This window comes from Protopterus annectens, chromosome 10.part0, assembly GCF_019279795.1.
Source record: "Protopterus annectens isolate FY-2018-M chromosome 10.part0, PAN1.0, whole genome shotgun sequence".
NCBI lineage: Eukaryota > Metazoa > Chordata > Ceratodontiformes > Protopteridae > Protopterus > Protopterus annectens.
The window spans coordinates 1813391912-1813412638 of record NC_056744.1 but is presented as its reverse complement, the minus strand read 5'-3'; the positions used below and the strand labels follow the sequence as shown (position 1 = coordinate 1813412638).

The following is a 20727-nucleotide window of genomic DNA, read 5'->3' as shown; positions in this document are numbered from 1 at the left end:
ATGTGTGCTATATTTTGCCGACATATATTGCTGACACGTTTCTTTTCCTTTTCAGGGCTATGGTTCACCAGCGAAACCCTACCTACTCCGCTGTGGAGGATGAGGAGATACACCAGAGCCTGGTGTGGGATTTCACAATACTCTTTTTCCCCGCACCAGCCAGAACCAGCAGGAGAGGGCTGCACTGTGGCAAGACCTGGTCCATCAGGTAAATGACATAGGCACGCATAACCGGACATATGAGCAGGTACGCCATCACTGCAGTGATTTAATTAGATATGTCCGTCAGCGTGTGTCTGATATCTACAGGCAACAGCTTGCCACAGGTGGTGGGGCGGCTATACATCCCCCCCCTCACCAGACTGGAGGGACTACTCCTACGTGTTGTGGCTCCAGCCCAACAGCAGCATAATGAATGGAGGCTGGAGCCACCCAGCAGCAGGACTCTGAGCGTGCAGGTAACATGCCATATGTATAGTTGACTGTTCTGTACACTGGTAGTTTATGCATGTGTGAGGTGTGTCCTCGGTTTGTAGCTGTTATCTTGGTAATTATTGTGCAAGAGTGATATTCTCAATATCAGCAGTAGACCTGTGGAAGCCAACTGTTGTACTACTGAACTATATCATACTCGCAGTATCAATGGCACAGTTGTGCCCACTGACAGTAAATGTCTCATTTCTGCAGGTCCCTCTGGTGTAACAGCAAGGCAGCCTATCCATGCTGGTGAGTGTGTAATAACAATACCTTCAATACTCTTGATACTAATAGTAATAATAGGCTGAAGCAGTAGTGCTATGTGTTTGATTGCAGGTGTGTTTGTGTCTGTGTGTTAATATCTCATATAGGAGTGTGCATGTGTGTATCAGTGGTGACATTGTGTACACATTGTAAACTGTGTTTCCTGTCTTACTCCCACAGGTCCTGGTGCTGCTCTGGTGTTGTGCAGCAGGGAACCTGAATCATCTGCCGTGGATAGTGATAGTGATGATACCTGTGTAATGGCACAGGGAGGTGTGCCAGGGTCTGTCGTTGGTCAGCCAATTGACAGTACACAGCTGTCGACCCCATCAATGCATGCTGTCATCCTGCCAATACATCCTTTGTCACCAATGTCCCTAGGTGATGGACAGGATACAGTGGGCATTGACCAGGGTAATTTGGTATCGGTGGCACATGCATCCCCACACAGCAGCCATGGCCAGGGTCCTGACATGGTACCACACAGGCAGATGTCCAGGGGTTCTCGTGGGAGCATACGTGAGCGTACTGCCCCTGTCAGACGTGCCCACAGAGGTCTTTCAACCTCAGCTATGTTTCGGGCCATAATGCAGGCACAGTCACGTATGGAACGGTACACCAGACAGGGTCTGAGGGAGCTGAGAGCATGTCGCACAGCTATGAATGACAGTATGCGTGATGTTGCGGCTGCCATCCGTAATTTCACCGAGATCATTGGCAGACATTGGAGGGACACATCAGATCTGTTCCACAACTACATGTCAATGAGCCAGGGCAATGGTGGATGGTTGAGGGGTCGACGTGGGCGTATGCCAGCAACAGCAGCAGCTGGCAGTCGTCGCGGACAACAACAGGCCTGCGGCCGCTCCCATAGTGCCAGCAGCAGCCCCAGCAATGCTGGGTCTGTGCTGTCATCAGACCACCCCAGAAGACCACATGCACGTGGCTCTGGACAGTCCCAAGAGGGACCTGTCTCCAGTCATCATCCACCTGCTTTTGATGACAGTACCCAGTCTGGCTTAGTACCTGATACGGTCCGTAGCACCCCTGCCAGGCACAGGTACCGTGTCCGTGGCCAGAGACAGTGATCTGTATGACCTGGCAGGTACAGTCTGTGGCTGTCCACAAACACCTGTATATGGCAGCCATGAGGTGGGACTGTGTGCATGCATACACACATGCGAATTGATAGCACCTAGGGCTACCGCATACACGCACACACTGCATCAACATTGCCCCATCTTGTACTGCTGTTTCTCACAAACAGACACACACACACACACATACATGTCAATTGGTTTTATCATTGGCAGACTCAGGCATACCAAGTACACACCCTGTGCATATGATGAAACTGTGCCACCTCTTGCAATCTGTAACATCGGTGATGCACAGGGTGACTACATAGAAGTAGTAATAGTATCATGTTGTCAACAGTACATTGTAATGATATCATTGTGGGTATATCCCAGCATGCCTGATGCAGTAACAGTATGATTGTCGTATTGTTTTGTTCACCCATAGTAATTACCATAGTGTAATGTCTGCACATCTTTGCATACTGGTGGTAAGGCTGTCAACAGAAGGCCACCTACATAAGTAGCACAGGGGATAAGAAAATGTAAGTATTGATACTCAATGATGGACATGTAAACTGCAAGTTGCATGCTGTCCACACTCAACTCTGCATTGAGGATGTTTGAGGATGTTGATATCTGTGCAGTAATACACAACAGGTTCAAGACTCACAAGAGCACCCTAGCACTACAAGGTCACACCTCATACCATGCTTGACAGCCCCAAAACACAGAACTAACTATGACAGGAGGGAGAGTCTCCATAAATGTCAAGGATACTGTGGTGCCAGGACAGGTAGCATACATCCTACTAAGTTGGAACTGCTGTCCGGTATGAGCACTTAGGCCGGCTATTCTACATTACGAAGGTACATGGTCTGTACACTTGTGGGAGGTGAGGCTGGGCCCTGCCCGTCTGACCTGTGAATTTCTGGGTACAGGCTTATAGTGCCTGCATATTTGCACTGTTACCTACTGGAAGTGGTACACCTTGTTTGTTGTAGCATAGACTACATCCAGGCCTGCTGACTGTAGCTTTGTTTGTACGCATGTTTGCTTGTTATTTCCCTGAAATGCTGATTCCACCTGCAGTGCAGATTTACAGTGCCTCTGTGGATCCCTAGTGACATCTGTATTGCTTACTGTACTGATGTCCATGTCTCACTTGACAGAACGTCACTGTTTGTCCTGTTTGCATGTAAGTTGCCTGTAACACATTGCATACGACTTACCTGGCATTTGCTTACGAAAGCATTTATATATGCCAGCACTAACAAATCAGAAGCACTACACCCTCACATACTCACCTTGAGTACCTTGTTCCCCATTTGCCCTATGCGTTAATTATTATGGAATTCACAATACTATGGTAGCATGTGCAAAGGTCACTTGTCAATCTCCTCTCTGGTCCAGTTGGTGAATCTGTGAGTCATGTGGCAATGTTACAGCTGCCTCATGTACACAGACAACCCTCTCCCCTTCCCATAAACTTACAACACATGTGAGAGATGCAACCCCACTCTCTTAACTCAGTACTGGCATAACCTGTCAGGTGGAGTGGGATACTACAGTGAATACAATACCAGTCTCACATAGACCTACCACGACAGCAATCCAAACACATAAACACACAGGAACATTCTTGGAGTCTCAAAATAGCATCCTGCCTGAGCAGCAGACACCTCCGAAGCAGACACACAAGCAAACGTTACGCCAGAACAGAGCACGTGCAACACATAGCTCACAAAGCCTGTGTGCCGAACAGTCACAGCCCGTAAGGCTAAACAACACACCTGCTACAGTTGTAATAGGTACCTCTATCGTCAGGTACACTGAGGTCCTGCTTACCAGGCTGAACAAGGAGAAGGTCATGGTGAGATGCCAGTCTGGCACTATGATCCACCACATAACACAAGCATACAGGTCACTCCAAGGCATGTACAAATATGACTCAGTCATTGTCCGTGCCAGTGTGAATGACCTGTGACGTACCTCCTTGGACTACATGATAGGGGACATAGAGGGGCTCTCTGAGTATGTGGCACAGGCTGGTATGACCCTGACCTTGAGTAGCATCTTACTCTCACCAAGAATGCTGCCACAATATGTAGACAGGATGATCAATTTCTACAATTGGCTTATGTTTCGGTGACATTCAAAGGGGATCCAATGCCTGTCAGCATGGGATTACATGCTAGACAAGCCACGATGCTTTGCTAGAGACAGCTTGCACCTGTCACCCATGGGCCGTTGTATATTGGCAAAGGCTCTTGCTACACACACAGTGCCTTTTTATGCAAGGCTCAAATTACATAGCCACCTACACAGGTATCACACGGGATAGGACACTAATAGTAATGCTACTCAATGCCAGCAGTGTAAACCTCAAGATGCATGCACTGGAAACTGTCCTTAGCATGGAGAACAGCAATATCTGTGCAGTAACAGAATCCTGGTTCAAGGCTCCCAGGTGCACCCCATCACTGCCAGGTTATACCTCATACCATGCTTGTCGTCCCCTAAAGATGCACCAAACCAGAACAGGGGGGAAGTATCCAAAGGCACCACAGATGCACACACCTCCAGGTTGGTGGCACAGCCCAAAGCATCAGAGCCTATCCATGTGCAACTAACAGTGGGTTAGACTGCCTTCAAGTTCATAGCCTGGCACACACCACCCTCCCATACCCAGGGAACCCACTTGGCCTTCCTGACAACACTGGGAATATGACGGTCTCTACAAACACCATTATATGGGTGGACTGCAACTACCCAAACATAGAGTGTGAGCATTACTCTAGCTCCAAGACCCTAGCTGAAAGGTTCCTAGCATTTATTCACTGAATTGCTATGGAACAATTTGTTACCACTCCCACAAGAGGTGAAAACATGCTGCACCTGTTCATCAACAACATGTGGGCTATATGCTCCAGACCAGACGTGTATCCCTCGCTGGTAGGATGACACCATATACAACTCGCACTGTATATTCACATACCACAGAAAACCACAGTCATAAAGTTGTTTAATGCAAATTCCATGTATTCACATGAGGCAGGCTTCAGACATGGGAACTATTGAAGGTCACAGGTACATATGTGTATGTGGCACACACATGCATCATGTGTGCATTGACATTACTGATATAATCTGTCGTGCAATATTGGGAACAACACCCCACACACATGGACAAACTGTGTGACAAAAACACACATGGCGTTTGTAGGATACAAACCCCTACCTAACTGTGTTATGACACTTGTGAGAGACGCAGTAGCAGCGCGCGCTCTTTGCATTACTGGGAGGCTTGCTTTCTCCTGCTGTACTTATAGGGTGCTGATATCATCAGTGTTTAGACAGTGGAATATGCAGCATGTGGTGTGTTGTACTAGTTGCCAAAAGGGACATTTCTCTTACACATAGAATTGCACACACCCTACTGCCCCCCCACATTCACACATACACACACATACTGAGCATTTGCAGGATTCAAACCCCTACATAACTATGTTATGACACTTGTGGGAGACGCAGTAGCTGAGCATGCTATTCAACTTACTGGGTATCATTTGTGCTCCTGACATATGTATAGTGTGCTGACATCATTATTTATGAAGAGGTATGTACATCTGTTACTATCCATCAGTAAGGGGGAGAGTATATCTATGTATTAACTTTGCAGAGGCACAGTGGCCTACTGTACTGCGGATGCAGACACCAAATACACTGTGGATAGTCTTCTGTATTCCCTAGGGACAACAGCCTAGTATTGAACTCTACGGCCATATGTTTACCTGTCAGATGCAAGTATCTGTTGCTCAGCAACTGTTTGTGGGTCTTTATTGCCATAGCTTTCCCTATCTCTATGAACAACTTGTGTACTGTGGCAGATGTTTGCATATGAGTGGGATCCACTACTTTACTTATGTCTCTGTTGTTATTTCACTGTGTGCACTGGGCAGATTTCTGTATTGTGGGAGGTTCCTGTATTAACACATACAAATGCCAGATATATGCATGCAACTGCTGAACTGTGACATGGCCTGTGTGAGCATGCCCAGTTCACAGTTTATATGGCTTCTTGACTGACACGTCCCATTTATCTAAGTGTGCGAGCATGCCCAGTGTGAACTTTCCATATGTTGAGATCTGTGGTCCACCACATTTGTGTTTGTGTGTGGACTTAATCTATATTTCACATGTACAGTTGAGTGCTGGACATCCGGTTGTGTTCTTCCTGCCCCACTGCTTTGTGTCTGAACCTAACAGGCATTATGCTTTGCCTGCAGGGTTGCCATGGGATAGTTTGCATACAGTTGTCAACATCCTTTCATACTGACCAAACAGTGTATTGTCGTATAGTGTACTGGTTCAGTACTTTCACTGTGGTGGACAGTATCATCGGTTTCAGTCCTATTTCTGCTTGTAATATTTATAGTGAGCACACCAGACTGGTTGAAGGCGAGTTGTGCAGATATGACCTTGTTGCTTTTTGTTCAGATATGGACAACATAGAACAAGATTGTCCGACATTGTTAATGTATTCCACAACTTGTGTGGACAGTGACAAACAAAGGCCATGTGCCCTAGGCCATTTGTAATGCTAGTCAGAGAGTGTTTGTCCTTCAACACACATATTTATTGGTGTTTGCCATGACATATTTCAAGGTTAGTGTGCTGTGCCTCTGTCTACCCGTGACATACAGGTGATATCCAGGGTACACCTGCCATCTCCCATCCAGTCATCATGATTCCTCTGGATGACAGTCAGTGAGGGACTCCCTGGATATCCTGTGCTGGGAGTTTAGTCATGAGTGAAGTGAGCTTCTGGATTATGGACCAACAATCGGTACAGCATGTCCTGTTTGTCTGTGCTGGGGTTCAGGCCTGTCATGTGCATAGGCCACCAGCATTCAGATTTTACATGGTGCCAAATGTCCATTGATTCCAGCTTGGTCATGGCTTTATACATCAGGCACAGATCACCTCTAGCCAGGCGGTATGGCACTGTGTGGAGCTGCAGTTTGTTTAGTCAGGCAACACATGGCATCTGTTACAGCTTTGAGATCCTCCTGGTGGGGTATTTGTGGGGTCTTTCAGTTGATGCAGGTGTCTGCTAAGGTACATCCCACAAGGGCCATTGTACGCAATTGTGAGGCTGCTGATGGATGACTTGAGAGGCGCAATGACCTCCCCTGACCTAGCTGTGCTTGCCTTCATGATTAGGTGGGTATATGGTACGTTTCTGTAACCACTACAGATACATGGTTGTCACATGCAGGATATCTATCACCTTGTGTCCCCAGGTCTCTTATTGCTCCTGATATACTTAATGGGTTAACACCTATGTGGTAATTTGACATGGCTGTGGCACCACTTGTCTGTTTCTATGTGTGCCTTTTGTAGGATGCTTGTGTCAGCTGGAGGGTCCGATATGGTGGGCAGTTTGTAGTAATCTGCGAACCTGTTCAGACACAGTCCTTCCATGTTGGCCTGTACCTATGTGACATATATAACCATACAAGAGAGGTCCCAGGACCGTGCCTTGTGGGATGCCAGGTGTACCTGGTTTGTAGTCTGACATGACTGCAGCATTTCTGCCCAGGTCAGTTCTGTCCTTGAGCTGGTTTGCAACCCATCTACTTGGATAGGGGTTTATAGTTAGGCTGGTGAGCTTATCTGTATTGAACAACTGGGGTATTGTATGGAAGGGTTTAGCAAGGTCCAGATAGGCTATGTGAACCACATTCCCCTCATCAATGGCCTTGGTGCGTGTTTCACATGAGTCAGGCATGTTTAAGGGGCAGGATCTGCCCTATGAAAACCACACTGGGTATGGACCAATGTCTGTAGGTACCCAATCTCATTATTCCTGGGATCCATGATCATCCTCTGCATTACTTTGCCAACCTAGATAGTTGGGGTTGAGGGGTGATAGTTTGCGGTATCCATTCAGACACCACCTTTGTGGTGAGGGACCACTGTTGCTGTACACTGCTCTTTGGGTACATATCCCGTGGTAAGACTGAGAGTGAGCAGTAGTGCTATTTGGTGTTCCATTCTTCTTACAGTTCTTGTTGGACACAACCCAGGACACCATCTGGTACCATTGATGCTGTGTGGTTTGCTTTGTAGATGCTGGCTGTACCTCAGCATCTGCAATGTCAGGGGGCCAGCACTCTGCTGGGATAGATATTTGGCAGTTTGGTGCTGGTGGGGAGTTTGCAAAGAATCTGTTAGGTTGGATGTTGGCAATGTGTGTGGGTTTGGTGTATTGTTTGTGATATTTCAGTAATGCAGAGCATATCTGTGGATTATCACCATGGTTCCTACCATCAGTTAGGACAGCTCTGTGGTTATCCTTTGTGTTCTGCACAATTTGTATCGTCATAGGTTCATAGGTTCATACTAGACTATCTGCCCTGGCCATGTTTGAGCCTAGACAGACTGTGTGTGGCTTTTGACACCCCTTGCAATGTGCATATTATGCCCATTTAGGGTTTACTGTACTAGATGTGACACAGAGATGGCCCCCAGTGTACACCTACTATCTCCCATGCACTTGACCGGATTTCTGTTGTTGAGTATGAGTGTGGAGCTCAGCCTATCATGGACTGGGATTCTGTTCCAGAGTGTAAGGAGCCTCTGGGTTATGAATCTGTCCCTCCAGCACATCCTATTTATCTATGTGTTGAGGTTCAGATATCTCACTGTGGTGTCTCTGCTGGATTTGGAGTTTCTCCAGTGGAGCATGTCCATTCATTATGGATTGGACATGGCCTTGTACATCAGGCATACATCGCCTCTGACTGGGCAGTATGCATGTGAATTGGGCTGTGGTTTCTTCAGCCAGGCAGCAGATGACAAATGTTTGGACCCTTTATCCTCTTGGTGAGGTACGTTTGGGGTCTTTCTAACTGCTGCAGGTGTCAGGTAAGGTACATCCAAAATGGGGCATTGTTCTCAAGTATCCTCTTGGTGAGGTACGTTTGGGGTCTTTCTAACTGCTGCAGGTGTCAGGTAAGGTACATCCAAAATGGGGCATTGTTCTCAAGTATGGGCCTGATAAGAGAAGAGTATGGGGGCACTGTGACCTCTCTTTATCTACATGTGCATCCTTTCATGTTAAGGTGGGCAATATAGCAGGTCTTCCTGGCCACCTTGGCAATGTGAGTGTCACATGACGGGTTACTGTCCACTTGTGTTCCTAGGTCCCTGATTACTTCTTCCGTACATATTGGATTACCACCTATGTCGTACCTTGTGTGTGCCTTGTTTGGTATTTGGTGAGACATTCATACTCTGCAGTGTCTTCAGGAAGGCTGACTGGGGTTCCTGGGTTTGGGAGGGTGGTCTGTAGCAGGCTGCAAACTGGGACGCAGTTTGAGCCACTGTTACTTGCCCGTGGATAGTCCATGCTGCTTCTTGCTATGGTACCAACCTGGGGGTGTAGTTATCCTTGACAATTATTGATAGCCACACTCCTATTGTAGTTTGTTCCATGTTTTGGGGCTGTAAAGCATGGTATAAGGCATAACCTGGTAGTATTAGGGTGCTCTTCTGAGCCTTGACCCAGGTTTCTGTTACAGAACAGATATTACCATTCTCCATGCTGAGGTGGGTTTGGTCTGCATGCATCTTGCAGTTTAGACTTCTGGCATTGGGTAGCATTACGTCCAGGTTGTTATCCCTTGTGCTACCTATGGTGGTGGGTTTGTGTTTCCAGCCTTACCTATTCAAGGCACAGTGGGGGTGACAACAGCCTTTGCCAGTATCCACACAGCCAGGTGTGCTGGGTGCGTGCCATCCCTAGTAGGTGGAGCATCATGTCTTGCTCGGCATGTCATCCCAGGCTGTCAGCCATTTGTTCCCCTTTGACTAACAGCAATACTTCAGCCAATTATTGTACTTGATCTTGTTGTCTTCATAGTGTGGCATCATGCTTGGTGAGGGTGAGATGTTAGGCAGGGTCATCATGTTTGCATATACTAGATGGTGTTAACATTGCTTAACACATGGCAATCATGCCTCAGGTGGTGCTGCAGGGCTGCCTATGTCGGATGCACATACTACACTCACTGTACATGTTTGAAAGCAGGTTGTGTCATCTTAGGCGTCCCTTTTACTGTATGAGTGAGTCAGAGAGGGGTATCATTCCCAGGGTTCCTACTGAGCCAGTGTATGTGCTATGCGTTGCCTCTTTGCCAAGGCCAGGGCATACTGGGCACACCTCCTTCTGCCTACTGGGGCAGGCTCAGGTTGTTCCTCCTCCGAGTCACACTCTGCCTGTGATGACCTTGGCAATGGTGGGGGGCTGTTTGTCCCGGCCTTATGCTGGTCCTGTTGCAGCTGTTTTTGCAGTATCATATTATGTAGCATAGCACATACCATGACAATTTGGGTACTTGTAGTTTGTGAGTACTGCAAGGCTCCACCAGATGTGTCCGGGCACCGAAGCCATGACTTGAGCAGCCCAAACACACGCTCTATTACATTTCGTGTTTGTGCGTGTGCCTCATTATGGGGTTCTTGTTCAGGTGTATGTGCATTTCTGATGGGTGTCATCAGCTACGGCTCCAGTGCATATCCAGCATCCCCCACTAAGTGACCATGTGGGATGTCCCCACTGGCAAATGTCTGGTACAGCTGCGTCAGATGCCAGATATGGGAATCATGGTAGCTTCCAGGACAGCCAGCACACACATTCGTTATGCCCTGGGCATCACACACGACCTGGCAGTTGATGGAGGGGAAGTCCTTGCGGTTAATGTAGGCCCTACCCCGCTCACCAGCTGGTGCCTTGATGCGTATATGCGTGCAGTCTATTGCACCCACTACCTCAGGGTATTTGCTGGAAGAGTCGCATATTGCTGGCCAATGCCTCATGGGAATTGGGGAAATGTACATGATCTCTGACATGTGCCAACATGGCATCCAAGAACTGATGCAGTACCCTGGATGCTGATGCCTGTGAGATCCCCATCATATCACCAGTTGGTCTCTGGAAGGTACCTGTTGCTAGTATTCTTAGGCCAACACATACCTTGGTTTCCACTAGGATGGGTTCTCCTCTGTGTGAGGCATGACCTGCACAGCTCAACAATTTGCTGCAGGAGGTCTCTGTCTACTCTATAGCGCTCCACTATCTCCAGCTCATGTAACCCCTGGTAGGTGACCCTGGGCCTGTACACTCTTCTCTGTCTCCTCACTGTGGGTTGTCTGGCAGCATTTGCATTGTCACCACCCTCAGCAAGTCTCCTATGTCTCCCTAAAACAGCTATGGCAGCCCCTAGCATGTTTGGTCTGAGTACAGCTTTTTCAGTTTTCACTTCTAATAGCTTACTCCTGTCTTGCAGTGTCGCTTGAGAGAAACGTACTGCAATGCTGTTTGCAGTGTTTTAAGTGCTGGGCTGGGCTAGTATTCTGCCTGTGTAATTGCCTGCTTCTAATTGTTTTCACCTGCTAGCTCTACCAGTATTCCCTGCTAGCTTCCTACTATTTCTTATGCTTCCTTTTTCCTCTCTGTTTCCTCAGGGGGGAGCAGTGCGCATACCAGCGAAAACACGCTCACAGTGGCTACCATGCGCGCGCACATGCTTACACGGACTAGAATCTGCTTATTCGGGTTAAAACGCACGCACACCAGCGCAAATAGGTTTACAGATCTTTAAACAGGCTCCTACATGCTTACTCTGCCTTACACACGTGCACTCTGTCTTACTCGTGCCTCCCAGTGAGCACACGCGCACATGCACACACAGCAAGAAACTTTGGTGTTAGCCACAGTGTACACCTTCCATTTCTTGACTTTCCCATGCTTATCTGTTGACACTCTTCTTTCTATGCTGTGTGACTGACATCTTTCACATACCACTTTGCTCCAATGAGCTTGATTTCTTTCCGACATTCCCCCCTGTGATGTCACCTATCTCCTACTCTGTTACTCCCCCCTTATCTAACTCTTACACTACACGGAATGTGCTATGTGACAGTGAGATTCACTATCCTACCACTCATTTACATAGGATTGCCTGCTAATGCTTAGTTACGTGTCTTACACTCAGCTTCCCCCCTTAGCAACCACTAAACGGTGGCCATGTTGTTTTCGGTCTGCTAGTCCCTGCATTGTAAATCCATGCATTGCATAAAACTTTAAAACCTTTATTTTTATGTTTTATATAGCGCAGCCCATTTGCGCAGGGCTGCGCTGCGTTTAAACATCGCCGATCGCCGGGAAAAAAAAAATTTTCATGTTTGCATCGGGTTTTCGTGCCAATGGCCACATATTTGGCCATTGGCATGCTGCCTAACACATATGCACACTTTATTTGGAGCTGACATGGCTCCATTGTGTTATTTGCAGAAACGTACTCAGTTGTCAACTGAGTACATTTCTGCACCTAACACAACTCTTACGCGAGCTGGTTTCAGCTTCGTGGATCGCTAATCTACCTCATTTGCATGCCTTTCGGCTGCAAGTGAGGTAATTAGCATATCCACGCCCTGCCCGTGTAAGAGACGTTTTAGCTGGTCTCTTACATGGTATTTCGGGCTGTTCCTGGATCGCTATGGCTGCATGGAGTCTTACATGACTCTTAGACTCCGTGCAACCCATTGTGAATCCTGCCCAACATCTCTCTCTAGCTGTGTGTTAGTGATCGTTTGTCCAAGGGATGTTTGAAAAATATGCCCAATTAAATTAATGCATTTGATAACTTGTCCTTAAAGAATTTAAAATTAAAGGCATGCCTAGGTCAGAAATAGAATTGTGCCTACATAACGAATGTTGGTTTCTCCTGCTATTTTTCCAGTATGTATCCCTTATAATTTATCATATATGTGTACCTGTCAGACTGTCATAAGTGTCTGAGATTTGTAAACTATGTAAAAAATGTTTGTAATTTTTTAATTGTGGCAGATTTTTGTGCATTCTGTATGTAAATGCTACGTGCTCTTTTTATTGCAGTACATAAGTGAGAGACCTCACCCTCATTACCACATCCAACAGAACTTGCTGGAGGGATAGGTTCATAACCTAGAAGACTGCCCATGATATGGAACAGACTTTCCATACATGTCAAACAGAGCACCTCACTGTCCCTCTTCAAGAGAAATCTTGATGAGTGGATGGGAAATGGAAAATGCACCCTGGGGATCACTCCAGTGGCTCTACTCAACAGAGGCACTGTGAACTAAGGTTGGGTGGCCATTCGCCTAGTACACACCTATGAACCTATTTATTTTTTTCTGTGACCTTGGATTTAACTTTTCCTAATTTTAGGCTTAATTTATAAGCTCTCAAGTACCTAGCTTACACATGATGTCAGTGGCAAATCTGCATGTCTGTCATGCTTCATTTTCATACGATATCACTGCCATTTGGCATATCGGTCACATAGAATCATGCCCACTTCTGCACAGTTTTATAAGGGTTACTAGGATACAACTATGCCAAAAATATTTCACAAGTTTTCTATAATAGTTGCAAAAAGCAGTTACTTTGAATCTGAAACGCCTAAATTGCATGAAATAGCATAAGCAACTCAAATGCTATAAGAATAAGCTTTTATTTTAGCAAAAAAGTGAAGCTCTGTCCTTTGCACTGGTCATGGGTATGATCTGTGCTGCAGAGTCTCACATTTCTACAAAGTGTCCGACTTTGGGCATTTGTAAAGGTGGCCACCCTAAGCAACATTACCGCTAAAATTACATTTGAACTGGACAGCACTGTTATGTCCTTGTATTTGTGTAAATGTGTTAATACATGCAGTTACATTTCCTTGTGTTTGTGTAAATGTGTTAATACACGCAGTTCCATTTCCTTGTGTTTGTGTAAATGTGTTAATACACACAGTTCCATTTCCTTGTGTTTGTGTAAATGTGTTAATACATGCAGTTCCATTTCCTTGTGTTTGTGTAAATGTGTTAATACACACAGTTCATTTCCCTGCGTTTGTGTAAATGTGTTAATACAAGCAGTTCCATTTCCTTGCGTTTGTGTAAATGTTAATACATGCAGTTCCATTTCCTTGTGTTTGTGTAAATGTGTTAATACACGCAGTTCATTTCCTTGCGTTTGTGTAAATGCGTTAATACACGCAGTTCCATTTCCTTGCGTTTGTGTAAATGTTAATACATGCAGTTACATTTCCTTGTGTTTGCGTAAATGTGTTAATACACGCAGTTCCATTTCCTTGTGTTTGTGTAAATGTGTTAATACACGCAGTTCCATTTCCATGCGTTTGTGTAAATGTGTTAATACACGCAGTTCATTTCCTTGTGTTTGTGTAAATGTTAATACACGCAGTTCCATTTCCTTGCGTTTGTGTAAATGTGTTAATACACACAGTTCCATTTCCTTGTGTTTGTGTAAATGTGTTAATACACGCAGTTCCATTTCCATGCGTTTGTGTAAATGTGTTAATACACGCAGTTCATTTCCTTGCGTTTGTGTAAATGTGTTAATACACGCAGTTCCATTTCCTTGTGTTTGTGTAAATGTGTTAATACACGCAGTTCCATTTCCATGCGTTTGTGTAAATGTGTTAATACACGCAGTTCATTTCCTTGTGTTTGTGTAAATGTGTTAATACACGCAGTTCCATTTCCTTGTGTTTGTGTAAATGTGTTAATACACGCAGTTCCATTTCCATGCGTTTGTGTAAATGTGTTAATACACGCAGTTCATTTCCTTGTGTTTGTGTAAATGTGTTAATACACGCAGTTCCATTTCCTTGTGTTTGTGTAAATGTGTTAATACATGCAGTTCCATTTCCGTGTGTTTGTGTAAATGTGTTAATACACACAGTTCATTTCCCTGCGTTTGTGTAAATGTGTTAATACAAGCAGTTCCATTTCCTTGCGTTTGTGTAAATGTTAATACATGCAGTTACATTTCCTTGTGTTTGTGTAAATGTGTTAATACACGCAGTTCCATTTCCTTGTGTTTGTGTAAATGTGTTAATACACGCAGTTCATTTCCCTGCGTTTGTGTAAATGTGTTAATACACGCAGTTCCATTTCCTTGCGTTTGTGTAAATGTTAATACATGCAGTTACATTTCCTTGTGTTTGTGTAAATGTGTTAATACACGCAGTTCCATTTCCTTGTGTTTGTGTAAATGTGTTAATACACGCAGTTCCATTTCCATGCGTTTGTGTAAATGTGTTAATACACGCAGTTCATTTCCTTGTGTTTGTGTAAATGTGTTAATACACGCAGTTCCATTTCCTTGTGTTTGTGTAAATGTGTTAATACACGCAGTTCCATTTCCATGCGTTTGTGTAAATGTGTTAATACACGCAGTTCATTTCCTTGCGTTTGTGTAAATGTGTTAATACACGCAGTTCATTTCCTTGCATTTGTGTAAATGTGTTAATACACGCAGTTCCATTTCCTTGTAAACGCATGTACTGTTGCTTTGACTTTTTTCTGTTATGAGCTCTTTTATTTTAACTGCATAAATATTAGAGACGAGGTGCATGTCTAGGACAGGACCCTTAAGGTCAGAGCATGCAGGGTTAACAGCATTTACTTGTACATTATTCCTAGTCAGAATATCAGCATGGGATGAGTAAACACCAAATGGGAGAGGCTAACTCAAGCACCAAAAGGGAAATTGGCCTACAAAGGCAGCTAGACTAGTACGTAACTATGAAGCTAAAGAAACAATTGTTGTTACAAGGCTTTAATGAAAATGTTTCAGTGATCAGTGTCTGATATTGAATGCATTGTTTAATACACTGTATTTCCTTCAGGTGTGTCAGCTCTAACGCTGGACCCCGTGACAGCTCACCCAGAGATTTATCTCGCAGAAGATCTAAGCAGTGCATTCCATGGGGATAAAAGACAACAGCTCCCCGACAGCCTCACCAGGTTTGACCAATGCGCTTGTGTGCTGGGGTGTGAGGGTTTCACAGCCGGAATTCACTATTGGGAGGTGGAGGTGGGTGGTAAAACAAAGTGGGACTTGGGTGTGACCCGTGAGACTGCCAGAAGAAAGGGATTCATTACACGAGTGCCAGAAGAAGGATATTGGGTTCTTTGCCTGCGGAACGGAGACCGGTACATGGCTATGGAGTCCATACCCGAGGTTCTTAGTCTTCATACAAAACCCCGAAGGATTGGAATGTACCTGGACTATGAAGGAGGACAGCTGTCATTCTATAATGCCAGCAACATGTCGCACATTTACACGTTCACAGACACCTTTACAGAAACTCTGTACCCTTATTTCAGCCCTTGTTTTAATGACGGAGGAAAGAATGCAGAGCCCTTAAGACTGTTGCGACTAATGCTGTAAACAAATTAATATGGTGATATGAATGTGTTTCACAGGCAGATCATGTTCAGTTAGAGGGTTTCTTTTTACAAGATCAGTTTGGGAACTGTCATGATGTGTACATATACTTTCTGCCTGTCAGACTGGCTAGATTTTACTTCTTAATTTACAACAGCCACTGACTGTTAATAACTCTTTATAGAAAAGCAAGAATCTTGTGACATAACTAGTTAACTTATCTATGCATTTATACCACATTAAGACTGGTAATGAATAGCACTAGTGCAAGTTGTGCCGTTTGTTTACATATAAAAAAAGAGGTTTAAGTTTCATTAAAATGTTTGCTGCACACAAGACATGTTTTACTGCATAGGCCATTTTGTAAGAAGTCTGAGGTGTGAAATATGATCTGACAAGACTGCGACAGGGAGAAAAGGCAATCATTGTGATCACACTGTCTAAGAATGGTAAGCATGCAGTTATGAGGGCATGATTCACTTCATTTAAAAAAGTCTCAGAAGCTAAATTAAGTGAAATGGCAAGGGCAAATGGGGGAAAAAATGAAGAAATGAATCCATTTCTTAGAAGGCTGTCAAAGCGATAAACCAACACTGTTCCTTGGTCAGTAAGGAACCGATGCACAAAATCACACAAAATAAATTCTAATAACCCCACAGCAATATAAAACTGGCCTTATTAAATTAAGTTGTCTCAGTAAAAATATTATTCAACCGAAAGGGTTTGAATAGCAAGTTTCACAGTATGTAAGCACTTGTTAAATAATAATGTGTTTTCAAAGACATCAGGTGTGTGTTAGTCACACACACTTCTGTCTGCAGTTTTTGATTTCCGTGACATGCTCCAGTAGGCTTGCCTTAAATTTTGTCTTAGATTCCACAGTGTAAAACATGCCACAGGGCATGGCAGAGTACAGACAACTGCCTCTCTAATGCAGGAAGGAAAAAAAAAAAACGGTAACATGCGTAGTAGTTTATGATGTGAAAAGACCATATGTCAGGCATTACAAAATTCAGAGGGGGCCAGTAACTCTGATATGAATTTAACCAACTGGACATGTTGTCTGCTATTATGCATTGGCTAATGTCCTAAATGTTTCCCGTTTTGTTAAAGAATGGGGGGGGTTGCATTTGGGCATTGGTTTAGAACGTGCTGAAACAAATCGTGAAAGCAGCGTTACACAGGACATTAGTATTTTGAAATAAAATTACTCTGTTCCTTACGTACCCCGTGTCTGATAGTTTCAGAAACAATAATTTTGTTATAAATACAACATTCTACAATAATTCATCTTTACTTTTATGAACAAGCTTGTAATCGAATGACAGTCTCTTTGTTGCAGCCTCTACAATAAAACGTTTTTGGGAGTATTACAAGCCATTCTAAGAAAGTCTTCTTTCAGGCTTTGCGTACTCGTACAAATTTACCCTGGAGAGGGGAGACTAAAAGTGAAGAGGATGGAAACCACAACCATGTAAGAACTGATTTGTAGCCATTAGGTTTCCAAAAAAGGCTAAACTGAGTTTGGTTACTCTCACGGCCAAATCATTTAATATCTAAAAAAAGTAATAGAATTGTTCTGCACATTAGCAACACACAACAGACCAAGCCCGTTTTAAATTAAGGGGCAGTAAACTGGTTGTCCAACATCTCCTCTTGCACAAGTCAAATCGTCTCTGTAACATTAATAATGGGGTGACACTCTCCTCCTAACATTGTAGTATGAATATTACTTTATCTCATATAACCCCACTGATGAGTTTGCATAACATGGTACAAAAAACTCTCATTGTCTCTGTTATATTTATAAAGAACATATTAAAAAGGAAAGGAGAACCTAATACAGGCAAGATCAATAGTGAAATATAGGTGAATTCTCATGAAGTATTTTAAAACTTCACTACTGTTCAGATAGACAGTAGACACATCAATTGTAATAAAATCAAAACTGTCATTCCATATTATCTGAGAGTCCAGTTTCACCACATAATTCTTGGTTTATAACTACCTTTATTGTGTAGCCACACTCCACATCGCAATACTGTAGGTACTGCAGGAGGGGATACCAATACCTTATATTTTGGGAAGAAAATAGAATGTTGGGATGCAGGGGTGGTTCTCTGTTTTTTTGACGTCAGTGTCATCATGCAAGTGTCATGAGTGAACATTTCTTTCAGTAAATTATTAAATACTGCCAGTGCCTCAAAATAATCTTTTTGTTGTAGCATTTCAAGATGCATGACTGTAACATATGTAAATTGTAATTAAAGTAGTATTTCTACTTTTGCTCACAGGATTAATAAGACATCTGTTTATTTTTCCACTTCATTCAACAGTTTAGTTAAATTGAAATTTGTAAGAGCGGAACAATCCTTAGTGATATTACTTTGAAATTGGGGAATAAATGAACAGTGCTGGCAGTCAGTATCCAAAAGACAATTAGCGTTTACGAGTCTAAATAGCATGAAAAAAGAGCAACTAATTCCAGACAGCGCTTATCAAATTCCTGTTACACAGAAGTAAAACCGTAATGGTAGAATAACACAGTTGTCATCTTCTAACAAATGTAAAGAGTTTAGTTTTAAAGGGGCACAGGTGTCATTTTGTAATGACAGCAGTATGTTGGACTGCTACACCTTCAAGGATACTACACACAAGAGCGTGTACACAGACAACAGAGTACCCTTATTTATGCCATTTGTTTTAGTAATGGAAGGTGCAGAGCCCCTAAGACTGTTTGGATTGAACATATAAACAAATGGGACTTGGTAATGTGAATGTACTACAGAAAGCTCTTCTGGTTTAATGTGTTTCATATTATGAGTTGCTGTTAGAAAATTTAGTTTTGATAACAAAAAATATTTTAGTTTTATAACATTGCAATAATGTGTAACTTTTAATTGGCGAGAGTTTTCTTGCTTCCACTGTTGTGGACACTATAGTGTAGCAAATACATTTTGACTTTTCCACCTGAATTGTGTAGCAGTTACTTTCATAATTCTTAATAAAGTGGTAAGAAACATTTGATGAAATTTGTTTAACAAGGTTAAGATGTGTGATGTAAATGAAAGCACTTTGTTTTTGTACCAGAGTCTGAGAGGTGCATTAGAATGCTTGCAGCACAAAATACATGCTCTACTGCAGAGTCCATTTCATAAGCACAGCAGTGAATTATGAGGTGTGAGTTAGGTCTGGTAAGAATGCAAGGCCTTCATTGTGACCACACTGTCTCTAGAGACAGTCTGAACTTGCACTTATCGGGGCACAACTGTCACCTTATGTAACTCCCTATATTTACTTTAAAGAAGTACCTAGCCATACTGGGTTACACCTCCTTCCACACGTTCAGACCACAAACTAAAGGTGAGAAAACAAAAGGAGGCAGTGTGTCATTCATTAGAGAAATACACCTCCAGAGTGGTTAAACAGTATGATTCCCTGGAGATGTTTCAGGTGCAATTAACTGTTGGTAGGACACCTATTCAAGCCATTGCCAGCTACAGGACTCCCTCCATGAATCAGGACACCCAGTCTGCCTGTTTGGAGCCACTTGAGTTTATTGAGATGCATCTGAACACCATGGTTTTGGGCGATTTGTACCCATCCATTGACTGGGTAAATTTATTTGTACTCACTTGCCCAAAGGTTCCTTGACTTCGTTGGCTCAAATGCCGTGGATGAGCTGGTTGACACCCCCAAAAGGGGCGACAACATTCTGGATCTGGTGCTTACTAATATGGGAGACCACTGTAGCACCCCCACTGTGAGGTCTTCCCTAGTGTGATCTGACCACATATCCGTCTCATTCAAAATTACTATCACACCTGACCCCCCCCCACACCCCCCCAGCAGCAACTAAACAAAAAACTTCTCCAAAGCATATTATAACTTCTTATGGGATGGTATAAATATCTTCACTGCACCCCCCCCCCCCCCCGATGGAACTGGCAAGTGTGTTGTTCTACACCAGTGCTTTATACAAACACCTGTATAACTGCATTGACTCTGCCATAACCGATAGGACCAAAACAAGCTCCTCAAGAAAAAGCAAACCTGCCTGGTGGACTACTGCCCTTAACAGGCTTTACAATAACAGGAGGAAATTGCTAAGAATAAGAGGGAGTGAGCCCTTAACTGGAAATATCCTTCCTTAGCTTAAACAAGCAAATAAGACTTCTTGTGAAGTAGTCCAAAGCAAACTATGAATCCAAATTAGCTTCATCGGCTAAGGACAACCACAAAGCGTTCTTTAGTTACATCTGTAACCTAAAAGGAAATGCCCAGATTTGTGTCGAACTTTTAATTAATTATACCACATATACTGAGTCTGTAAACATAGCTAACCTGTTGGCCAACAGCTTCTGTGAAAACCTTACTCCCCTGTCCCCACCACACATACCCCATGACATCCCTACCACCTGTCCCATACCTTGTATCTCTAAAGAGCAGGTCGTAAATGCCCTAAAGCCAAAAACACAGCATCTGTGGGACCTGATAACATCCCAGGCTGTGTCCTACATGGGCTCTAGCAAGAATTAGCAACATCATTATGTACTGTCTCTCTTTTTTCAGTCTTAGTCTAAGAACTGGCTTCCTCCTGGCTGAATGGAA

At 43.9% G+C, this 20727-nt stretch overlaps 1 protein-coding gene across 1 annotated transcript in view; it reads left to right on the top strand.

Annotated features, from left to right (window-relative positions):
- LOC122814512 overlaps nt 1–19138 on the top strand; it is a 393708-nt gene extending 374570 nt beyond the window's left edge. Inside the window, exon 8 of the mRNA XM_044087086.1 lies at nt 15575–19138. Coding sequence (XP_043943021.1) covers nt 15575–16119 — 545 coding nt within the window. The 3' untranslated portion in view covers nt 16120–19138. The remainder of the gene's footprint in view (nt 1–15574) is intronic.
- The last annotated feature ends 1589 nt before the right edge of the window (nt 19139–20727 follow it).